Genomic DNA, 20,344 nt, shown 5'->3' with positions numbered 1-20,344 from the left:
TGCCTTAGCTTCACATCCTTTTTATACTGTTGCTGTAAAACTGTGTAAATATTTCCAAAAAAAAACAACAACCAGGAATACTACAGTATTTTGAATGAAATGAAATTTTCATTAGCATGTTTTTATATAGAATACGGGTACATAACTATATCCTTGTTTTATATGTACATATTTCCTTTCGTAAAGGAAAACTATAATAAAAGTATTTTTCTTTTTTTTTTGTCGACAAAACTGGAACAATCTAATGCATCCTTACAAATGTCAGATGAAAAAAACAGTAAAATACACAAAAAAAAATATATTTAATTATACGCATCGCTCTTTTGAAATCCTACAAGAAATGAATACGTTGCAATTTTTAACAAGCCACTTTTTGGAGGAGTTTTTTTTCACAAAAATTATCGTAAATACAGAGATTGCGTATATAATTGTTTAAATGGGAGAATGAAACCCAGTGGGATGTAGATATTGAGAATGAAAAGTTATACCATTAAAATGGTAAAAATGTCCAGAACCCAATAGAGTTTCTTTTGCAATTTTTAATATTATCCAAATAGATCGACAAGTCTTCTCTTCTCTTTTTTTCAGCTTGGACCAGCACTCAGGGATGACCCCTACTCATGCAAAGCATTGTGTTAGAACTAGGAAAATAGGTTATGGGAGGGAATAAAAAGGGAGTAGTGTTTGTGGACATTCAATTTGAACTCTCCTACATTGAAAGTGACCGGAAAGACTTCAGCTGGATGTTTGTTCCACATAGTACGGCTAAAAAATGAATTTTCCATATAGAGTATTGTGTGGACCACTGGCCAATCGACCACAAAGGGATGTGTTCTTAATGAAAATCGTGTATTACTTAAAAATCAGTGGGTCTCAGGAACAAGTTTTCTAATTTCATCAGAACACCTTCGCCCTCTCCTGTAAGCGGACGAGAAGCTCGAAACTAGTATTTCAAGCACCGGCCCATACATGGGAATTGTATTCGATTGTTGGTCGGATATAGGTGGTGTAAATAGTGAATAGATGGAGTGAAGTAATTCCTACATCGTTTCAGAAAACCGAGACACTTGAAAAATGTGTTTAAACCAGCACTTTATCATGCCCAGAACATCAAGAGCGTCTAATTCCACAATCCTTTCACCACAAATACAGATGAAGCGACATAATCTGTTATTCGTTTTTGTGTCAACATTCTACACTGAGTTTTTCGAGCGTTAAAAGAGACCATATTCGCACAACCCCATTCAGAAAGTCTGGATTAATCATCCCGGGAATCATTTATGTTTTGCCTCATTGTCCCACACTCCCACAGGCTTGGTCTACAACTGAATTAATGGCAAATGTTACCATTCATTGATAAGATCTCATCTATAACAACCTTTATAGTGCGATCTCTATATAAATCGTGAGAAGTTATTACCGACAAAAAAGCACTAAGTTTTGATAAAAGAGCACCATGCCACGCTCTATCGAACGCTTTGAAAATTTCTAGAGCCATTACTTTACTTTCATCGAAACGGTGAATGGAACAACACCATTTTTCCGATAGCAAGTCTACCGTAGAGCGTCCTCGTTAAGTAAATGGTTGGACACCAAATATTTAAGAAGATGATAGTTTACCATACTCTGCATAACTCTTGAAAGTGCAGAACAAATTGCTATTGGATGGAATTGGGCGGCTATTGGACGGTAATTTTCAAGGTTATTAGCCTCTCCCTTTTTAGGAATTGGCGTTACATTAGCAACTTTCCAACATATAGGAAATATGCCGGCACGGTATGAAGTGCTGCAAAGGTTAGCTAATGGACAAGCTAGCGTCGAAGAGCAGTCCTATAAAACCCTATTAATAACACGAGCTCACTAATACTCTTTCGAGTTCGGACAGTGCCTGATCACATTCCGGCAATCACATCTCTTTTTAGTCATCATCTTTACCATCTACGTAAGTAATTTTGATCATCTCACTGATATATCCTCTGTTATTATAAGTTCGCTGCCCATAGTCATCTATGTAATAGGAAGAGAAGATCTAGTGAAACTTTTGGAAACCAAGTACATTCCTTAAGACTTATTAAACGCAATCGGTGAGACATTTAAAGGCTAATGGCTCATTTAAGGATCGTTCTGCATGTGAGTAGTCTAGAACTTCCTTTCAGATACTATTGACGCTGTTGTCGGGTTCTTGGGAAAGAGGAGACATAGTTTAATTTTGTATTCATCTGTGAATATCCAGTTCTTTATATAACCAGACAAATGCTCTTAGAATTAAACTAGTGTGACTTAATTAGATACCTCAATACCACTGGTTGGATAGAGTACACATCCACTAGCATTGGCTATTTTTCTGACAACATAATCTCTGAAATCAGATATAGTTCTAATCTTGAACCGCTTATGATTAAAGTGGTTTTAGATGCAGTTTTTGGACAAAAAGAAACGGTTTTTTAAATTGAATTGACAAGTAATATTATTATTAGCAAAACGAAACAAATTTCCAGACCTTAACCATTTTTATATCTTTTATTGGGGTGTTCATTAGCTAAAGCACTATCCAGAATGAAGATTATATATTAGACAATGTTAGCATAAAATCAAAAAGCATCTTTAAAATCACCCCTTCTAACTTTTATCCTACTGGGGTGTCTAGCCAAGTTTCTTTTTACACTAAAACATTTTCCGCTTTAATTTTTACATTAAATGTTTTTATACGTTTTTCCAACACAAATAAAATATGTTTCATCATTTAAAACTAAAATGGCATGAGCTGTTTTAAAAGTTCTAATTATGTGCAAATATATTTTTATAATCTAGCAACGCAATAATTTGTTGTCTTAAAAAAAACTACACAAAAAGCTCTTTTTAAGGATTCTAGATAAACTCAACGAAACTCTTAATCATTAGTTAAAATCATAATGTTGGAATACAGGGAAGTAAAATGAGTATGAATGTAAATGTTTAGCAGTGTCTGACGATTCCACTTTTCTAGTGCTAGCTAGTACGTCTACCTCTTCATAATGTTAAAGTGATGGCCTCACTTTACACTGGCTGAATAGAATAAAATAAATAATCTAAGATTTGACAGACAGAGATATTATATCAATCTGAACCAGACTAGCTTTATTTGAAAGACGGTACGATGAAAATATACCGAGCTTCTCTACACGCAGAGAAAAAATATAATTGGGCATGGTTACTGTATCCATTTAAATAGTGTTACAAGGTTTTTAACAATATTATAGTCACAGTAACTATTTACATGATTGTGGTAACCATAATATGGTTAATTTATGATTCACATGATGAAGAAGCAAAAGGGCTGCTAGAGAACTGAAATAATATAGAACTAAATATGGGATATTTAAAATTTCTTAACGAAATTAAAACTAGAGATAAATTCAAGAAAATCCATCAAAAAAAATTCGGAAATATCTCTATCGATTTCAAAGTTACAGAGTTTTGACCGATGAAAAACGATTCTGAGCCACTGTGCACCAAATGTTACATTATGAGAATTTTTATTTCGAATTTCAACTGGCGATTTATGCGTATTTATTTCACATGATTGTATCAACCATATATATGGTTACAGCAAACAAGTATATGTTTGTGGCAACCATATTTATGATGAATAATTTTATCATAATATGTTGTTCTCAGATTATGATAAGCCTTAAGCCGAGAGCAACATAATATGATAAGTCCTTCATCATATGAATGGTTGTCACAAACATATATTTGTTTACTGTAACCATATATATGGTTGATACAATCATGTGAATCGTAAATTAACCATATTATGGTTACCACAATCATGTAAATGGTTACTGTGACTATAATATAGTTAAAAAACTTGTAACCATATTGAAATGGTTACAGTAACCATGCCCAACTATATTTTTTCTCTGCGTGTACAAGAATCCAAGAACTAGTTCATTTTATGAACCAAAGTCCATTAAATTCGTTGTGTAGTTGGAAGCTTGGTTCACGTGCAGACAGCAGTCTTGACGTTCAGATTCCAGATGTTTATATTCTCGCCTGCTTGTGGCTTCTAACCAGAGCAAATTCTCAACGCGAAAGAATATAATATTAGCAAGGTCGAACAAATAACAGTGAAATCCTATATTATCCAAATATATGTATGTCGTTTTACAGTGACTCAAAAAACTGTTAAACCTGATGGAAAGACATTGAAGAATAACTAACACGTAACTAAAGGATACGCAATCTAATACACCTTATATCCTGAAGTGCAGGTGTGAGGCACCTCCCTAATTACTTAAAATTCCTAATTCCGTTGAAACTTTTGGAAAAGTAAACAACTTTTATGAAGAATACTGTAAAAAGAATACTTGAATTTGTACCATACAAAATTTAGGAAATGTTTCTAGTTTCGTTTTATAAAATGAGACGCTTTGTTTTAAATCTTATTTCAAGATGTACTTTTGTGCAATGAACATATTGATGCTAGAAAATTTGGTGTTTACGCGAAGGAAATCCTTTATCATGGAGAAGATGACATTTAGTACCACTTGGAGATCTATCAGAGGAAGCCCAGGAAAAAGGAATAAGGATTACAGAGCACAATACCTGACAAATATCACGAAATTCTACAAATGAAGATCTATTTAATATATTACTGGCAACATCGGATCCGTTCATCTTTAGCATTTGAAGTCAATGGAAATGAAAACATCAGGACTTAGATGAAGAAGCAAAAGGGCTGCTAGAGAACAGAAATAATATAGAACTAAATATGGAATATTTAAAATTTCTTAACAGAAATTTCTTAACGAAATTAAAACTAGAGAAAAATTCAAGAAAATATGTATATCTCTATCAAAAAAAATTCGAAAATATCTCTATCGATTTCAAAGTTACAGAGTTTTGACCGATGAAAAATGATTCTGAGCCACTGTGCTCCAATTGTTACATTATGAGAATTTTTTATTTCGAATTTCAACTGGCGATTTATGAGTATTTAAGTGAATTTCTGATTAAAATAAAAATCTATATTGTTACGAAATTGTACTTGAATTCAAATATAGCGATTTTAAGGGCTGATTTAAAAGTAGCATAGCTTTCAAATAAAAGTGCTGTAATAGCAAACATATCTGTGGGCATTATTAAATAAAAGCTTTCAGTTGATTTGATCGTAAGTTGTCAACGCTGTATTCGAATTCGAATATTCAGTTAAAGAACATTGTAGAAAGTACACCACAGATGGCGTATGTATTAGTAAGATCTAGAACAATGTAGAGTGCAGATGGCAGTGTTATAAATAGTGGCAGAGGTTGCAGTCGTTAGTGAGTTTATCAGAGACGCTATTCGAATAAACATCAACTGAGTGCCTTAAAGTGTGCTGTATTTTTCAAGTGAATTCGTGTACATTATAAAGTGTCTGTATTTCTGAGAATTTATAAACGTGTATAAAATACATTGAGTGACTATTTAATTCTGTTGTTGTTGTACATTTGAATAAATAAAGAGTTGTTACAATTTTCAAACTACTAAACGGCTTTTATTTGCAATCAAAAGTATCCGGTTTATGTAAAGGAAATAAACCAACGTTTTGAAAATGTTAAAACGTAACAATATATACAATATAAAACACTAAATATGTTTCTACATATGTCCGTTATAGAGTCTGAAACCTTCCAACCGATTAGCTGCAAACCGGTTTCATTGGAAAGGAGAGTCTCTGAAGATGGTTTTAGACACCTAAAATATTACATTAGGACGTAAAGCCGATTCTCGAATTTTCCCACACAAACATTTTTCATTTATATTCTTTATTAATGGGAGGATTTTATAATAAACACTTTTATACCACATTAATGTATGTTAATAAGATATATTTTTGTAAAAAAAAGAACCAAAAGACCCCTTATACATTCAAATTTCAAAAAAGTGACAAAATCGCTTTGATTTTTTTAGAAGGACTACAATTCCATTTAAATTAAATTTCTTGGATATGGGATACAAAAAATTACTAAAACTTGAGTTTCGTCCTTTTTATCCCCTTAAAAGTACAAAAATCAAAAAGTACCACACACATGTCCACTTATTTTTTGCATAAATTTAAATTGAATTCGACTTTTAGTGCTAGCTTTATAAGTTCCGGAGATATAGAGATAGATGCTGGTTTTACACGGTTCTGCCAATTTGTACCCTCTTAAAATTCGAATTTCCAAAAATACCTTCTTTTTAGTTTTAAATATTTTTAGGTAAACAAAATTTAAAAATGTTTTTTCCAAATTTTTTTTTAATTATTATTTAACAAAATTTTAAAAAATAGTTTTTTCTAAATTTTTGTTTTAATTTTATTTAAAAAAAATATCTTTTTTTAAAAATTTGACGACAAAAAATTAGTTTGGTGAAAAAAATTCGAGTTAAAAAATATTTTCCCCGAATTTGACCCATTGTAGGCCCGACTTACGTCGTTGCAAAGGTCTTTGAAATATCTATCACTAGCTCGGTAGCTATTTACTAATATGAGAAGTGAAAAGGAGGCATTACAATTCAGTTCCCCTAAAATTATCTCATATTTAAAAAAAATTTGAGTGTTGTTAGTTCTTTAAGTTTCTCCAAAAATTTCTCTTATTAAGAAAAATGAGAAGTGAAATGAAGGCAATATATTAAAAACTTAAATTTCCAAGTTTTACCAGGATTTTTTTTTTAATTTTTTTCTTTACAAAATTTCGAATCGAATAAAAAATCAGGTTGTTCTGGTTTTTTCTTATATCTCAGCCATTAGTGGGCCAATTTTGTCGATTTTAATAACAACCGAACCGAATACGGACGGACATGGGTGTTTCGAATCCGCTATTTGGGGTCGCAAATGATATACATATGTAGAAATTATAAACGGAATGACAAACTTATATATACCATTGCCACTCATGGTGAAGGGTATAAAAATAGGCTTATTATCGTATATTCTTTACGATATTTTATTGTCATGTTGCCACACTGCGATTAAAGGTAAATGTCTATGATGTTATTGTAGCTAAGACATTTACCCCTTGCACATATTGGCAACTCAACTGCTTATAGTTGATTTAGTTTATCCTACAACCAATTACCAGTGATTCTTCAACTGTTTCCTAAAGGTTGTAGAAATTAGCTAGAGTAGCACTAAATATTCCAAAAATTTTGTGTGAAGATTCAACTAATTTATAATTTTGTATATCCTGCAGCATGACAACCTGGATTTAATATGTATCTCGAATACCAATTATTGAAAATGGCAATATGAACATCAAATATTTCAAAGGCTCTTTTCACCAAATATATAGAAAAATAAAAACTTGTTGGTTTCCAAAAATTTAAAAAAAAATAAAAAAAAAACAGTTTTTCGTTAAAAAAAAAATTAATTTAATTGGTGAATGTGACCTATGACCTGCAATTTATTAATGATCAATTGCTATATTTCACTAATTCAATAAACTCACTTTATGATGGTGGTTATAACAAATGTCTGTTGCAAGCATGAAGATGCTGCAATATACTGCGGTTTTTAAAAGCCAAAAAATTTTTCAATATTTTATTATTTACCCCCTTCAACGATAATAACTTAACTACACCAATGGACCAGAGCAGACAAGTTTTTCATATTCAGACAAAACCACTTACAAATATGTTGTATGTAGTATTTTACATGTTGTTGTTTCTCGTATTTCACCTTATTAGCGCACAGGTACATAGCTTTGCATGTGTATGTTTGATGTCATCATTTTTCATAGTATGGGAGTGTATCTGTTTGTATATTAAATTGAACAGTCAAAAGCATGTATTGACATGAAAACTATAACAAAAATAAAAAAGAAGCAAAACAGAAGAAAATAAAACACCTTTTCAGCGCGAATCAGCCGCACACAATGTCAAGTTAGTTTTCAGATGACGTCGGCGACCACTGATGCAGGCCGCGGACGTGACAGTAAAAACAACAAAAATTAATAAGAAAAAAAACATAAAATTTATATCGACACATTAATGTACTACATTTTATAAAATCAAGTTGGATGGATGTGTGATGTTATTGTTGTTGTATGTACAAGTTATATGACGCATACAGGGCGGCTGCTATTTTTATAAAGATTTAGAAGCATTTGTAGTTTTTGTAAATGAACAGCAAATTGAAAATTCATCAAGAAAACACGTAGTCGGCGCGAATTTGCCCAAGTGTGAGGACGTAAAAGTTGGTTTTATCAAGAAAAAAATAAAAGCTAAAGAAAAAAGTGAAATCAAAAAAGCAAACAAGTGATAACAAAATTACACATTTAAATTTATTTTTAAAAAAATCTTAATTAAAATAAATTATTATTATTCCCAGAATATCTACATATGTAAAATCAAAATTAATAATTTCAAGTGTAACCGTTACAATTAAAATTGTGTCAATGCTAGACATAAAAGTCTATACATAAACCACTTTTTGTTGTTTTTTTTTTCTCGTTTTGACAAGTGCTGGTTGCACTGGTTCTCAGTGCAGTGTCTGTTTTCTTTTTTTTTCTCAGTGTTTTAGTTAAGAATTTGTGGACTGTATTTAAGTGTAGAGCTGTGTATTATTAAAACTGTAAATTTTATTGGTTTTAACATAATTGGGCTTTATTATTCTCTTAATTTACTGGAGTAGTACTTGATATTTGATGAAAACAAAAAACAGATGTGCACCATCCCCCTTTCACCGTTACGCATAAAAAACGAAATGTAAATAGTAATGCCAGATGGCAAATTGTGTAACCGTGAAAATGGGTATTCATATATGCCCATGTGTTTTAATTCGATACAGTTTGATCCAATTAAAACAAGAAAGTATGGTTGGTCCGAATATATCAATATTCGTTTTATTTTAAAGTTTATAGGGAAGCTTTGACTAATTATGGAACGCAGCCATAAAATTAGCTGGTATATTTCTGTATATAAGAAACTTATTTGTGTTTAATTATATTTGGATACCAACATTTTTAAGAAATCTATACTCGTTAAAATGATTTTCGGAAGTGGGCCTTATATAGGAGCTATAACTAATTATGGACCGATGGTCACACAAATTTGGTGGCATGATTTCCGTATATATGAAAGATATTAGTGTTCAATTTTGTTTAGATACTAACATATTTCATAGATTTCTGCTCATTAATGAAATTTTCAAGAGTGGTCCTTATATGGGAGCAATGGTAAATTATGGACCTATCGGTACTAAATTTGGTAGTGCGAGTTAAACTTATATAAAACTTAGTTGTGATGAATTTTGTTAGGATATCTATATAATTAAGATATTTATGAGAGCTTAACAATTTTCAGATAGGGCAGTTGTATGGGGCCTAGGAGAAATAATGGACCGATTTAAACCAATTACAATAGACTTTGTCTATGGAGCAATAGAACAGTTTCTGCCAAATTTTGTAGAATTGAAATTGCGGGCTGTAGTTTGATTACAAACTTTACGTAGACGTTCGGACATCGCTTAATCGACTCAGAAAATTGGCAGATTAGATTTCATTCACAAAGAAGCTTTGACTTGGTTTTTATAAAAGGTTTTAGGTTAGGTTCTATGGGCAGCCACCAATCAAGCAGTTCACTTGGGTCCGTTCAAAATTGGTCCCATTGTCAGAATAGCAGAATACTTATTCGACATCCGTTGTTTCCAAGGTTGTTGCTCTGATGAAGGAATTGATGCATCTCAGATTCATCCTTGATAACTCAACTAAACAAGAATACGTTCCCTCAAGTTTGTTAGAGCCTGGCAGTGACAGAATATGGGGTACGCAGTCTCCTCCTCTTCTTCGTTTTAATAGCGTCTACTGTAGTCGTTAAACCGTAGACCGTGTTCCAATTATGCAGTGTCCTGTAATAAAAGAAACAATTAGCTTTATTTGTTCACGACTGAATTCTATAAGTAGATTCGTCCTGCCGGCATCGATGGATGGACAGGTGGATTCATTAGTCCACCTGTTCCGTGCAGTCTCATATAGTATCTGCTTTACAACCATCTTACATTTAGCAAGGGAAATACCAGAAAATGGATATATCGCCTCATCAGCCACCATTGTTCCCCTTCTGGCAAAATCGTCTTCTATACGATTACCCTGATTTCAATCATGTCCAGGGACCCATATAAGCGTTATCTTATAATATATCGCTATCTCATTTAGAGATTTCCGGCATTCCTAGATGTCGTGAACACCCATTATTCCCTTAAGGGCAGCCTTGCTATAAATATACCTATGTACACACACATTTATCTCCAGATATTTTAAAAAATATTGACCATAGATGGATAAAACAAATACTTAATGAAATTGTACATTAATCTGGTTAAATTCCAATAATAAAACTGTTAAAAGCTTATTTCAACATATTTTTGTATTAACTGTTCCCAGTTATATCTGTGTTGGGAATTTGAAAATGCATTTATCTGGCTACATTGTACATACATACAGTGTATTCAGTAGCACTCAACATTAAAAATTACTGTTAACATTAAAAATTAAACTCAAAATATGCTCTATGCAAACGAAGAGATAATAAAAATTGCCCAAATAAAAGAAATATGTATGATAATGAGAATAATTGTTTACAATGTACATTTTTTATATGTATATGAATAAATAGAGAACTAAAAAAACACAACCACAATAAAGAAAGGGAAATTTTTTATGAATAAAACAAATAAAACTCAAAAATCTAAAAGAAGAACGAAAGACTAACAGATAGAATAAAAAATGAGTCAATCTACAGTATCTTGCTTGCCAGTACAAGCTAAAATGTCGAAAGCAAAAAAAGTCTTGGATGAAGCGCGTGAAACACAAAATCGCGAAATCGATTTGGTGGAGAAGGGCATTAGCTCCTTCGAGGAGTTGCCGGGATTGTGTAAGTGTAAAACAATTACAAAATATATATGTATACCTTTATAATAAAGTGAAAAAGTAAACAAAATGAAAAGTGCAGCCTTGCAGATGCAAAGAATAAGCAAAATAAAAGTGACTACAGTGTTTTTAAATAAATTTTTAGGTGTTTAATAAAAAAGATATTACGTGTATGAGATCATTTGTGTTCTTATATCTTTTGTATGCTGACTGCCCACACTTCACCAACATAGAATTTTAGCATACATCACAATTTAGGAGTGTTTTTATGTTGGATACATACCCCAAAATATAATTAATTTTGATGAAAATCGAATATGAATTCAAAGTGTTATTTATATTTAATGGTTCAATTGTTTTTATTTGGAAATTTATAAAAAAATCATTTACTTGTTGCTTGATTTAATTTTATAATCAAACGTCATAATACGAAAGAAATAAACACAAAGAGAATTAAATTAGTAAACCTCTAAATCTGAGAATAGATGTGTGTTTGTTTCTGTAGTAGTTTAGTAACCCTCTAGTAAAGAGATAATAGGAGAGAGTTAGCAAAACAAACACTGAAAAAAATGACAAGTAGTGGAGCCCAATTGTTGTTTGTATATTTACTAGTGTTGCCATATGAATTTATTTATTTGTTTACCGTTAAAATAAATGATTTTTATTAGAAAATTTATTTATTAGCTTTAAAATCTTGAAGAGTCGCAAAGTAGGTCTGGGTTGATTAACAACTCGCGCGTCATTGTAATTATTTTTTAAGTGCAATCAGGCCCGTTTTCGTTTTTTTGCTTTCGACAATTTTGCGTCTCACTCTGGCACGTGTGTGATGTAAGGCTTCGTATAACGGTTCCTGTTCTACGTCGTTTGCACCAACCGCGTGTCTTTTAATTTTACAACAAGGTTTAAGTGTTCCATCTTCCTATATGAAGATATAGGTCGACTAGGAACCAACCAACCAACAAAATACAATTTAAGAGGTAGTGATGAGAGAACATTTGTAAGACTGCCGAAGAGTAAAATACTGGACTTGAAATAGATAAAGAAGAAAGTCAAGATTAGCGGTGGTAAGATTATGGTGTGGGCCTATTTTTCAGGAGAAGTATGGGTCCAATTCATGTCATGAAAGATATGACTAGGAAAATATCCCCTAGATCCATTTTAAACGATGTCTTATATCCATATGCTGAGGATAATATCCCCCTAGTTTGGAGATACAAATACACATATGGGTTATAACCGAGAGATTACAATCCTATGAGGTACGTGTTTTGAAAAATTGTGCAGATGTGGTTATAAGGGAATAGCTACATTTTTCAAAGACATTTGAATCTTTAATTGGTTCACTACATCGTCGCTGTGAAGCTGTAATAAAAACAGGGGACATCCAACAAAATACCGAGTCACTTTTTTTTAAAATTAAGCTTAATTATCCATTGTTTTGTCAATATGTACCATAATAATTATATTTTAGTTTGTTTTCAATTTTTGAACTATTAGATAAAGTTTCCATTCTATTGTGTTTACTTTAGGGTTGGAAATGAATATTGTGCAGAAAAATATTACAAAAGTTAGTTTGATAGGAAGTTCCAACTGTTCTTGGAATGTTCTTCCTTGGAGGAAAAACTGTGTTTTGATACATCAGTTTTTAGTTAGTTTCGATCATTTGGCCAGACTGAAGGGACTGAATAGTTTTGTGTTATTAATTAAATCTCTTTTCCATCTTCAAACTTACTAAACTTTTAATTTTTCTATCATAAACTCTTAAATTAATACATAAATGTATGTAAATCTTTCTTATTATTCCAGTCAACATGACCAACATTACTCGCTTGACTTTGAGCCACAACAAAATCAGTGTCATTAATCCCGGCATTGCTAATTTATTGAATTTGGAAATCTTAAATCTTTCCAACAATCAACTACGCGAACTGCCCGTTTCCATATCGTCCATGCCCAAATTGCGTATACTCAATGTATCCATCAATCGTTTGGATAGTCTTCCACGAGGCTTTGGAGCTTTTCCCGTTTTAGAAGTACTCGATTTGTCGTACAATAACTTGAACGAAAAAGGTTTACCAGGCAATTTCTTTATGATGGAAACCTTGAGAGCATTGTATTTGGGCGACAATGATTTCGAATATATACCCCAGGGTTTGGGTAACTTAAAGAATTTACAAATTTTGGGTTTACGTGATAATGACTTGTTGGAATTGCCACGTGAAATTGGTGAGCTAGCACGTTTGAGAGAGCTGCATATCCAGCACAATCGTCTACAAATTTTGCCCCCAGAAGTTGCCCAATTGGATTTATTGGGTAGCAAATCGGTTATGAAAATGGAAGAGAACCCTTGGGTACAACCGATAGCAGAACAATACTTATTGGGTATTAGCCATGTCATTGAGTACATTAAAACGGAAACGTATAAAATGTAAGTGTTTTAAAAACTTTTTTGTTTGGAAAAGAGGAGTAGAAAAATTTAAAATTTTTTACCCAGAAAATAAATCGATATATGATGTTTATTTAATTAATTAATATTAAAACAAATCTTTTCTTTATAGTATTTATAATCGCCATATGCAAAATGGTCGTGGTGGACCGCCACCGCCCAAAGCTGATAAAAGCAAAAAGGCTTCTCGTGTTCGCGCTTAAGAGCTCGTATATATATACAATATTTTTTGTTTGACGGACTTTAAGTGCCTTTTTGTGTTTCATAAGTGGTCTGGCTAATTTAGATGCTAAACTCCTTACTAAATATTCAATTGTGTCAATTTGTATGTGTTTTTTTGTACTAATAATTTTAAGCATTTAAGATAATGTATTTTTTCTTTTTGTATTGTTAACATTTTAATTTATATTATACAAATACTTATTTTAATAAAAAAGAATAAATAAAACGAAGAACAAATATATAGCAAATTTAAGGAGTGCAAAGTTTACCGATGTCTGCTGCAAATTCTATAAAATGCCATGGCAGAACTACAACTATTCGAAAGTATGTTCTCAATTATAAATTCCCGTTGGTGTCATAAGAGTGTCTACGGTTTCTTTATCGAAAGATGTGGGATAAAATCCTATTTTTAGGCTACCTAACTTTGGCACTGCTCTCCAAGCAGAAATTACTGTATGTTTACTGATTAACCGAAGAATGTCTGATGCCCTAAATGACATATTCTAGGATAACGTTCATTTGACGACCTGTACGTAGTGATAATCAGGGAAATTGTATAGCAGACGAACTGGCTAGAAGGTATGCGATGATTACAAGACGATTGTCCAGCAGAAATTATTATATATGATACTTTAAAGAACAAATGGACCAATGAATCCACCTGTATGCGAATTTGTATGCTTTATACATGGAATTTCGAAAGTTTGCTGCTGTTTACTTCTTGGTTGGCTTTTTGAATGGACCCAAGTGAGCTGCTTTTCAACAAAAATTGTTTTCAATCTGGGGATCCTGACCACATGATGTGGATATGTTGAGGACTGCACGGTCTATGCGGGACCAGAAGGCATTAAACCTGTTGTTCCATCCTGATCTTAGTTGTGCCAGAACGACTCTCGTTTTACGCGGCAGAATCTTCTAGGCGTCTGCTATCGTTGGTGGGCAACCTCCAAGTATGACATTCATACAGACATACCGCAGAATTGATGGCGTCTCTATGAATGTTGTTGAAAGCTGTCATATACGATCAAATGGATCCTTCACATACCTCTGTATGCTCACCTCGTATTTTCAAAGGTCCTGTCTGACATGCCTCGGGGGAGACACCAACTGTGTGATGTTGAAGTTCGGGTGACTCCTCCGGTGACATCACAGAAGGAACTGTTGTGTCAGCATCACGTTATGTTCCCTGACCGGTAGAACCTTAGTTTCCTCGAGAAGGTGAGATTCGGAGGTAATTTGGAGGCCGCCTGTGACTGTCCTTAATTAAGGCTGAATTTTGACAGCATTGAATATTTCTCCACTGAGTATCACTTAACGAAGGCGACCACACTGGAGCAGCATAGTTACCCACTTACCGGCCAATCGTCTTGTAGGTTGCTAGCAAGGTTTCTTTATCCATACCCCAAGTGCTGCTTTGAAAAAGTAGATAATTTTGTAGATGTCATTAAATTCAATTATTAAAATTAATAATTTGTATTTTTATAATTCAAATTATTTATAGAATATTGGTTACGGTAATTGCAGTTATTTCGGTAACGATAACTTAAAGATAATGGTAGTTGAGCTATATTATTTTAAGGATAACGATAGCTTAGCGGTAATAATTTGTGCTGCGAATTTTTAAAAGCGAATTTAAGAATAAAGTTATTTGGTTTTTTAACTAATAGACAAAATTAAATTATCTAACAGCGTTTTCTCTCCCACTATTCAAACAAAACATCTGGCAACCTAATAACGAAATGAAATACAACTCTGCCATTAATTCGACATTTTGGTCACGACATCTGATATTGTGCGTGATGTTCGTGACACTCATGACGTGACAACGTAAAAAGTGGTGACTGGTGGTTGATGCATTATTTGTATGTAAATACAAAAAAAAGTTAAAAAGAAAAAACTTAAAACTAACCATCCAGAAAGAATACAAAAACTTCTGGCAAACAGAATAAAAATATACCAAATAAACTTAAACAACAGCTAAATGATTAGGCGGTGAGTATAAATGGAATAGTTTTTACAACAAAAGTTTGTTTTCAATTTCTTCTTTTCTCTGTGGACATAAACAATTTACAGAGTTAAAAAAACAACAAATGAACAATTTGATTTGTTAAAGGCTGAAATGGCTGTGCATCCGGCAGCAGCGCGAGGCTATGGTGTGGGTGCCCAAAGAGCCGTAGTCGATGCTGAGTGGAAAGATATTGTGGATAAATTAAATGCCCTAGGACCGCCTGAACGTACCATGACGGAATGGAAAAAGGTAAATTGCATATTTAGTTTGTGTGGTCATTTTTAGAAATAGTTTATAAGGGGAAAGCAAGTGGTTTTTAGTTATAGTAATTTATTTTCAAATGATTTTAAGTGAACTGAGTGCAAATGTATTTAAACATTTAAAACGTTTTTGCTCATTTTCACAGTGTCTAGTTGGTTTTTAACCTAAATTTATACAGAAAGTTTTTATACAAACATTATTTTAACATCCTTAAAATAATAACTATAAGTTAAGAAATAACCAGACATTGCTAAAATGGGGCTTAATTATTTATTAATTTTAGCAACTTGCTTATCAAATTCGTAAAGTAATCGTTACTGTTGTGTTGTAATTTTCTTGGAAATAGTGTATAAAATTCCACCATTTCGAAATATGTTTTCTTAATAAAGAACTCTATACAACAGTAGAACTGTTTGATTACAAAATGTTCATGACTATAGTATTAAAAAAATAATTGTTTTTAATTTGGATAAACCCTGGTTGAGACCATAAAAACTCATCGATACTGGTGGAGTACTAAAAATATGCTAAAGCTATATTCCTGCGGTAAAAAAGCCATTATCGGTGGGCTTAATTAAAGAGTTAATGTTGAAGTTATTGAATCACTATTTTAAAAGTATGTCGATGTAATAACAGAAAATAGGAAGATTTTGCTGAAATTACTTTAGCTAATCCGTACTACAAATGTGACGGGAAAGTTATGTCACGTGCTAAATCATACCAAAGGTTATCAATAAAAAAATAATTCTTTATTTTTTCACTTCAAAGGCGTACGAATGTTAAACAATTTAAAGAACAAATAAAAATTATTTTGATCAGGCAAATATGTCAAAACTATTTTTAAATATGTCTGTATTATGATATTTTTTGGAGACCTGAAGGATATCTAAACATTCCAACTAAAATTGCTTAATAAAAGAAAATACTTCAAGTCGTAATCAATTGGAATTGGTCTCGAAAACGAAAACTTTTAATATTTGTAAACTTTATTTTCTTCATTCAATTTGTTTTTATTTTTTTTAATCATTTACAAAATGAATTTGTAATAGATTTGAATTAAAGAAAGATTTTATTAAACTATTTTGAAATGATTTTTAATTAAAGAAAACTTGAATGCATCAATAAGGAATTAATTCTTTAAATAATGAATTATCAAAGGAATCTATCTATTCAATACGTTTGAAGTACTAAGGAATTATGGCTATGAACTAATTCGTAATGAATTCATTAATGAAATGGTTAAGAGATACAATTTAATTTGATGTTGAAAATATAATTAGGAATTAATCCTTCGAACCTTTGCTTTTAATGTGTTTTTTTTCTTTTTGAAATAAACGTTTAAAATTAGAAAATTGTTTCACTACAATTACAGATGAAAACCTTTGGGTTTTTATTTGAAAATAACTTCATAAGACATATTTTAATCGTTAGCTCATTGCTGCTCATCAAGTAATTATAATATCATTATCAGCCCAATTATGAATAAAAATTCCGCGGGAGTTTTTTCTCTTTTCTCATTTTTCCTATTCAAATTCAATGGGAAAAAACTTCCGGGGAACAAACTCCCGCGGAATTTTTTTTGTTCATAATTGGGCTGTATATGATAATAAACCTTTTGCTATTTTCCATATGATTTTTATTATAAGACGTATTTACAAAACCTTCTTACTCTTAACTAAATTTAGTACCTACTCTCTTTGGTAATTGATAAGTCTACATCCTACTACATTTAATCATCCCTTTTTTAGAATTTTCTTAATAATACAAATTTAATGACTCACGGTCAAACACACTTAACAATTAGGAAATTTAAATTTCTACACCATTCAACTCAACACAATTCACGCACGTTTCACGTGATGGTAGTTTGAATCGCATGTGTGTGAAATACAAATACAGCAAAAATATTTCATCTCGATATTATTGTATTTTGGTTTGAAAATTACATTAAGCCAATTCAAATCATATACATATACCAATACAAACACTAACGTTTTTAAATTGTTGTTGGCCAATTTTTTTACCCCTCACCATGATTTGTAAGGGTATATATAAGTTTGTCATTCATTTGCTGTGCTATCAACACCACCTTATAATGAATTCGCCTTGGTATAAATATAAGCTAAAACTCATTGATTCACTAATCGAATTTATTTAAAAAAAATAAACAGAGATAATTTTGTATACTATGAAATTTTTATTTGTTCTTTAAATATTCAAATTTCGATTTTTTAAGGGCCCTTTTCCAATTTAAGATGAAGTTTATTAAAAAGCTTATTATTTCATTCAGTTTTCAAAAATGGAACATTTTTCATCTTCTTTGTCATTGTCCGGCATTAGGAGATCTACCGCCGCTAAATTACTGAATTGTGAGCGCGTCAGGCCAGGAAGATATGTTTTCCGCCCTCGGTTTAATGGGAGCCATATCATATGTGAGTTATAAATAGATCCGAAACTTAAAGCATCATATAGCAAATTTCAAACAACTTATAAGCGGATAGCCATCGTTAAATCCCTTTATCCTTTACATTGTTTTAAAATATAAAACACCCAAAGATAGTTTTATAAAATGTGAATAAATTATTGAGCAAATTTCGATTTGGTTTTAAAAACGGAAAGTATTTTTTTGGCAATAAAAATAATTCAAATATTTCTTTATGTATATACTTTAGGTCCGGTCCGATTTACGCTTACGCATTGAAAAGCAAAAAGCGAAAAAACCCAAAAAGCTCAAAAAACCTAAAAAAGAACCAAAACATGTCGAAGAAGATAACCTAATGGAAGCCTTAAATAGTTCAATCTCTATTTATGGGACACATATAGATCACAGTGACAATGAACAAATTGAAGACGCGATAAAAGAGGAGGAGACTTACGAAGTTTTTGAAGCAGATGAAGAAGAAGACCATAACCTTATTGAAAAAACTAGTATTACTTATAAAACATACCCTGAAACTCCTGAAATATTGCAAGATGTGGAACAAACAGTAGTTACAGTACAAAATCAGTTGGAGAAACAGGAACAGTTAATGGATAATTTGTTAAAAGTAAGCTCAAATATAGCAACATTAATGCAAAGACATTTAAAGGCAGTGGAAAGAAAAACCTCTATAATGGAGAGGCAATTGAAATTGAACAAATATCATAATGTATTTTTGCGGCGAAAGGAAGCTAAAAAATTTAAGAAATTGTAGAAAATTACAATACATGTTAGAGAATAGTATTATTTTTATCATTTTCTATTATTAAATTATTTTTAAGAGTGTAAAAAAAACTAATATTAATTAATAAACTAATGAAATATATTTGTACAGTAATAATGGTGTTTTTATTTATGACTTTAAGACAAATTAGAAATTGAAATATTCCAAATGTATGCTAATATCGACTTGTTTAATAATTTCAATAATTACTTTATAAAATGATAAACATTTTCCTCATCTTTGCAGGTCTGGTCCGATCTACGTTTGCGTAGTATAAAACGTCTCAGCGATGAATTCACACCTAAGCCGAGAAAAACTAAATACAAATCAAAAAAGGATAAACTTCTCGAAACCCTAAATAGTTCTGAATCCATTTATGCTTCCTATGGCGAAAATACCGAACATAAACCCTACTTATCTCCCTCTAACATCCATGACGAATCTCATAATGATGCCGATGAATCGTATGACAATCCCCTCCATGAAGATGATGATTTGCATAATACTGAAAAACATTTTTTTAAGACATCTAATGACACCTGCTATGCTATTAATTCTCTGCAAGAAGAAGAGGATATTTATCACAACAATTCCAATAGTTATAATTCCGAATGTCTGTCACAGCGTGACGCCGTACATAACCAATTAAGTCAGGATAAATTAAATTACTTGGGTCAGACACTCTCTAACATAGAGCATCAAATGAAGAATCAAAATAAAATTATGGAACATCTAACGAAAATCACCTCAAATTTGGCCGAGTTAATGGAGAGGCAAGTTATGAGTATGGAGAAGCAAAACGATATAATGGAAAGACAGTTGCGGGCAACGAAATGTCATAATGTGTTTTTAAGGCGACAAGAGGCTACCAGAAAAATGCGAAGTAAAAGTAAAGTTAGCAAAGTAATGAAAAAATCTTAGCTATATTAAGTTATATGGTTACATAAATAGGGATAAATACTTTTTGTATGCAATGTTTTAAAAATACCACATATTTTATTTCAAAATTTATTAATAAATTTGTATGTTAAATGAAAATAAATAAAATGTTTATATTTGCTAATTAGAATTTAGAGAGATTTTTGGACTGTACCCAGAGCTTCATGTTATTTAATTCAATTTAAGCTTAATTCACTAAAATCTTAATTCAGAATTAAAAAATGCTAGCAATTCAATCCATAATACCAACAACAAATAAATTCTTGGAAAGCTAATAAAATTCAGGATCATTCACATGGCTGGTTTACTGCCATTGTTGTTGTAACAGGTAAAACTATACAATTTTACAGATTAGAATCTGGAGGTTCTGCATGCGTCGATATCAAGGCTAAGA

General features: G+C 31.7%; 2 protein-coding genes across 2 annotated transcripts; both read left to right on the top strand.

The window, feature by feature from the left end:
- The first annotated feature begins 8,183 nt into the window (after positions 1 to 8,183).
- Positions 8,184 to 13,787, top strand: ics (ras suppressor protein 1). The gene is made up of 4 exons (XM_065499736.1): positions 8,184 to 8,259; positions 10,618 to 10,875; positions 12,678 to 13,299; positions 13,430 to 13,787. Exons 2-4 carry the CDS (start codon positions 10,728 to 10,730, stop codon positions 13,518 to 13,520), a joined length of 861 nt encoding a protein of 286 aa, XP_065355808.1. The 5' UTR covers positions 8,184 to 8,259; positions 10,618 to 10,727; the 3' UTR covers positions 13,521 to 13,787.
- Positions 13,788 to 15,273: 1,486 nt separating this feature from the next.
- LOC135950782 (uncharacterized) lies at positions 15,274 to 20,058 on the top strand. The gene is made up of 5 exons (XM_065500309.1): positions 15,274 to 15,531; positions 15,613 to 15,796; positions 18,481 to 18,998; positions 19,123 to 19,132; positions 19,258 to 20,058. The coding sequence occupies exons 1-5, from the start codon at positions 15,521 to 15,523 to the stop codon at positions 19,930 to 19,932; spliced, it is 1,398 nt and encodes a 465-aa protein (XP_065356381.1). The 5' UTR covers positions 15,274 to 15,520; the 3' UTR covers positions 19,933 to 20,058.
- The last annotated feature ends 286 nt before the right edge of the window (positions 20,059 to 20,344 follow it).

The sequence above is a fragment of the Calliphora vicina genome, chromosome 2 (genome assembly GCF_958450345.1).
Source record: "Calliphora vicina chromosome 2, idCalVici1.1, whole genome shotgun sequence".
Taxonomy (NCBI): Eukaryota; Metazoa; Arthropoda; class Insecta; order Diptera; family Calliphoridae; genus Calliphora; species Calliphora vicina.
Note: the sequence above shows the minus strand (reverse complement) of the source record. Positions and strands in the feature narration are given on the sequence as shown.

Excerpts from the sequence above, each read along its gene's own strand:
- ics (XM_065499736.1), top strand. The coding sequence starts at position 10,728 with ATGAGTCAATCTACAGTATCTTGCTTGCCAGTACAAGCTAAAATGTCG. Across the intron at positions 10,876-12,677 it reads CGAGGAGTTGCCGGGATTGT|TCAACATGACCAACATTACT; the intron begins GTAAGTGTAAAA and ends TTATTATTCCAG. Across the intron at positions 13,300-13,429 it reads AAAACGGAAACGTATAAAAT|TATTTATAATCGCCATATGC; the intron begins GTAAGTGTTTTA and ends TTTTCTTTATAG.
- LOC135950782 (XM_065500309.1), top strand. Across the intron at positions 15,797-18,480 it reads CCATGACGGAATGGAAAAAG|GTCCGGTCCGATTTACGCTT; the intron begins GTAAATTGCATA and ends TATATACTTTAG.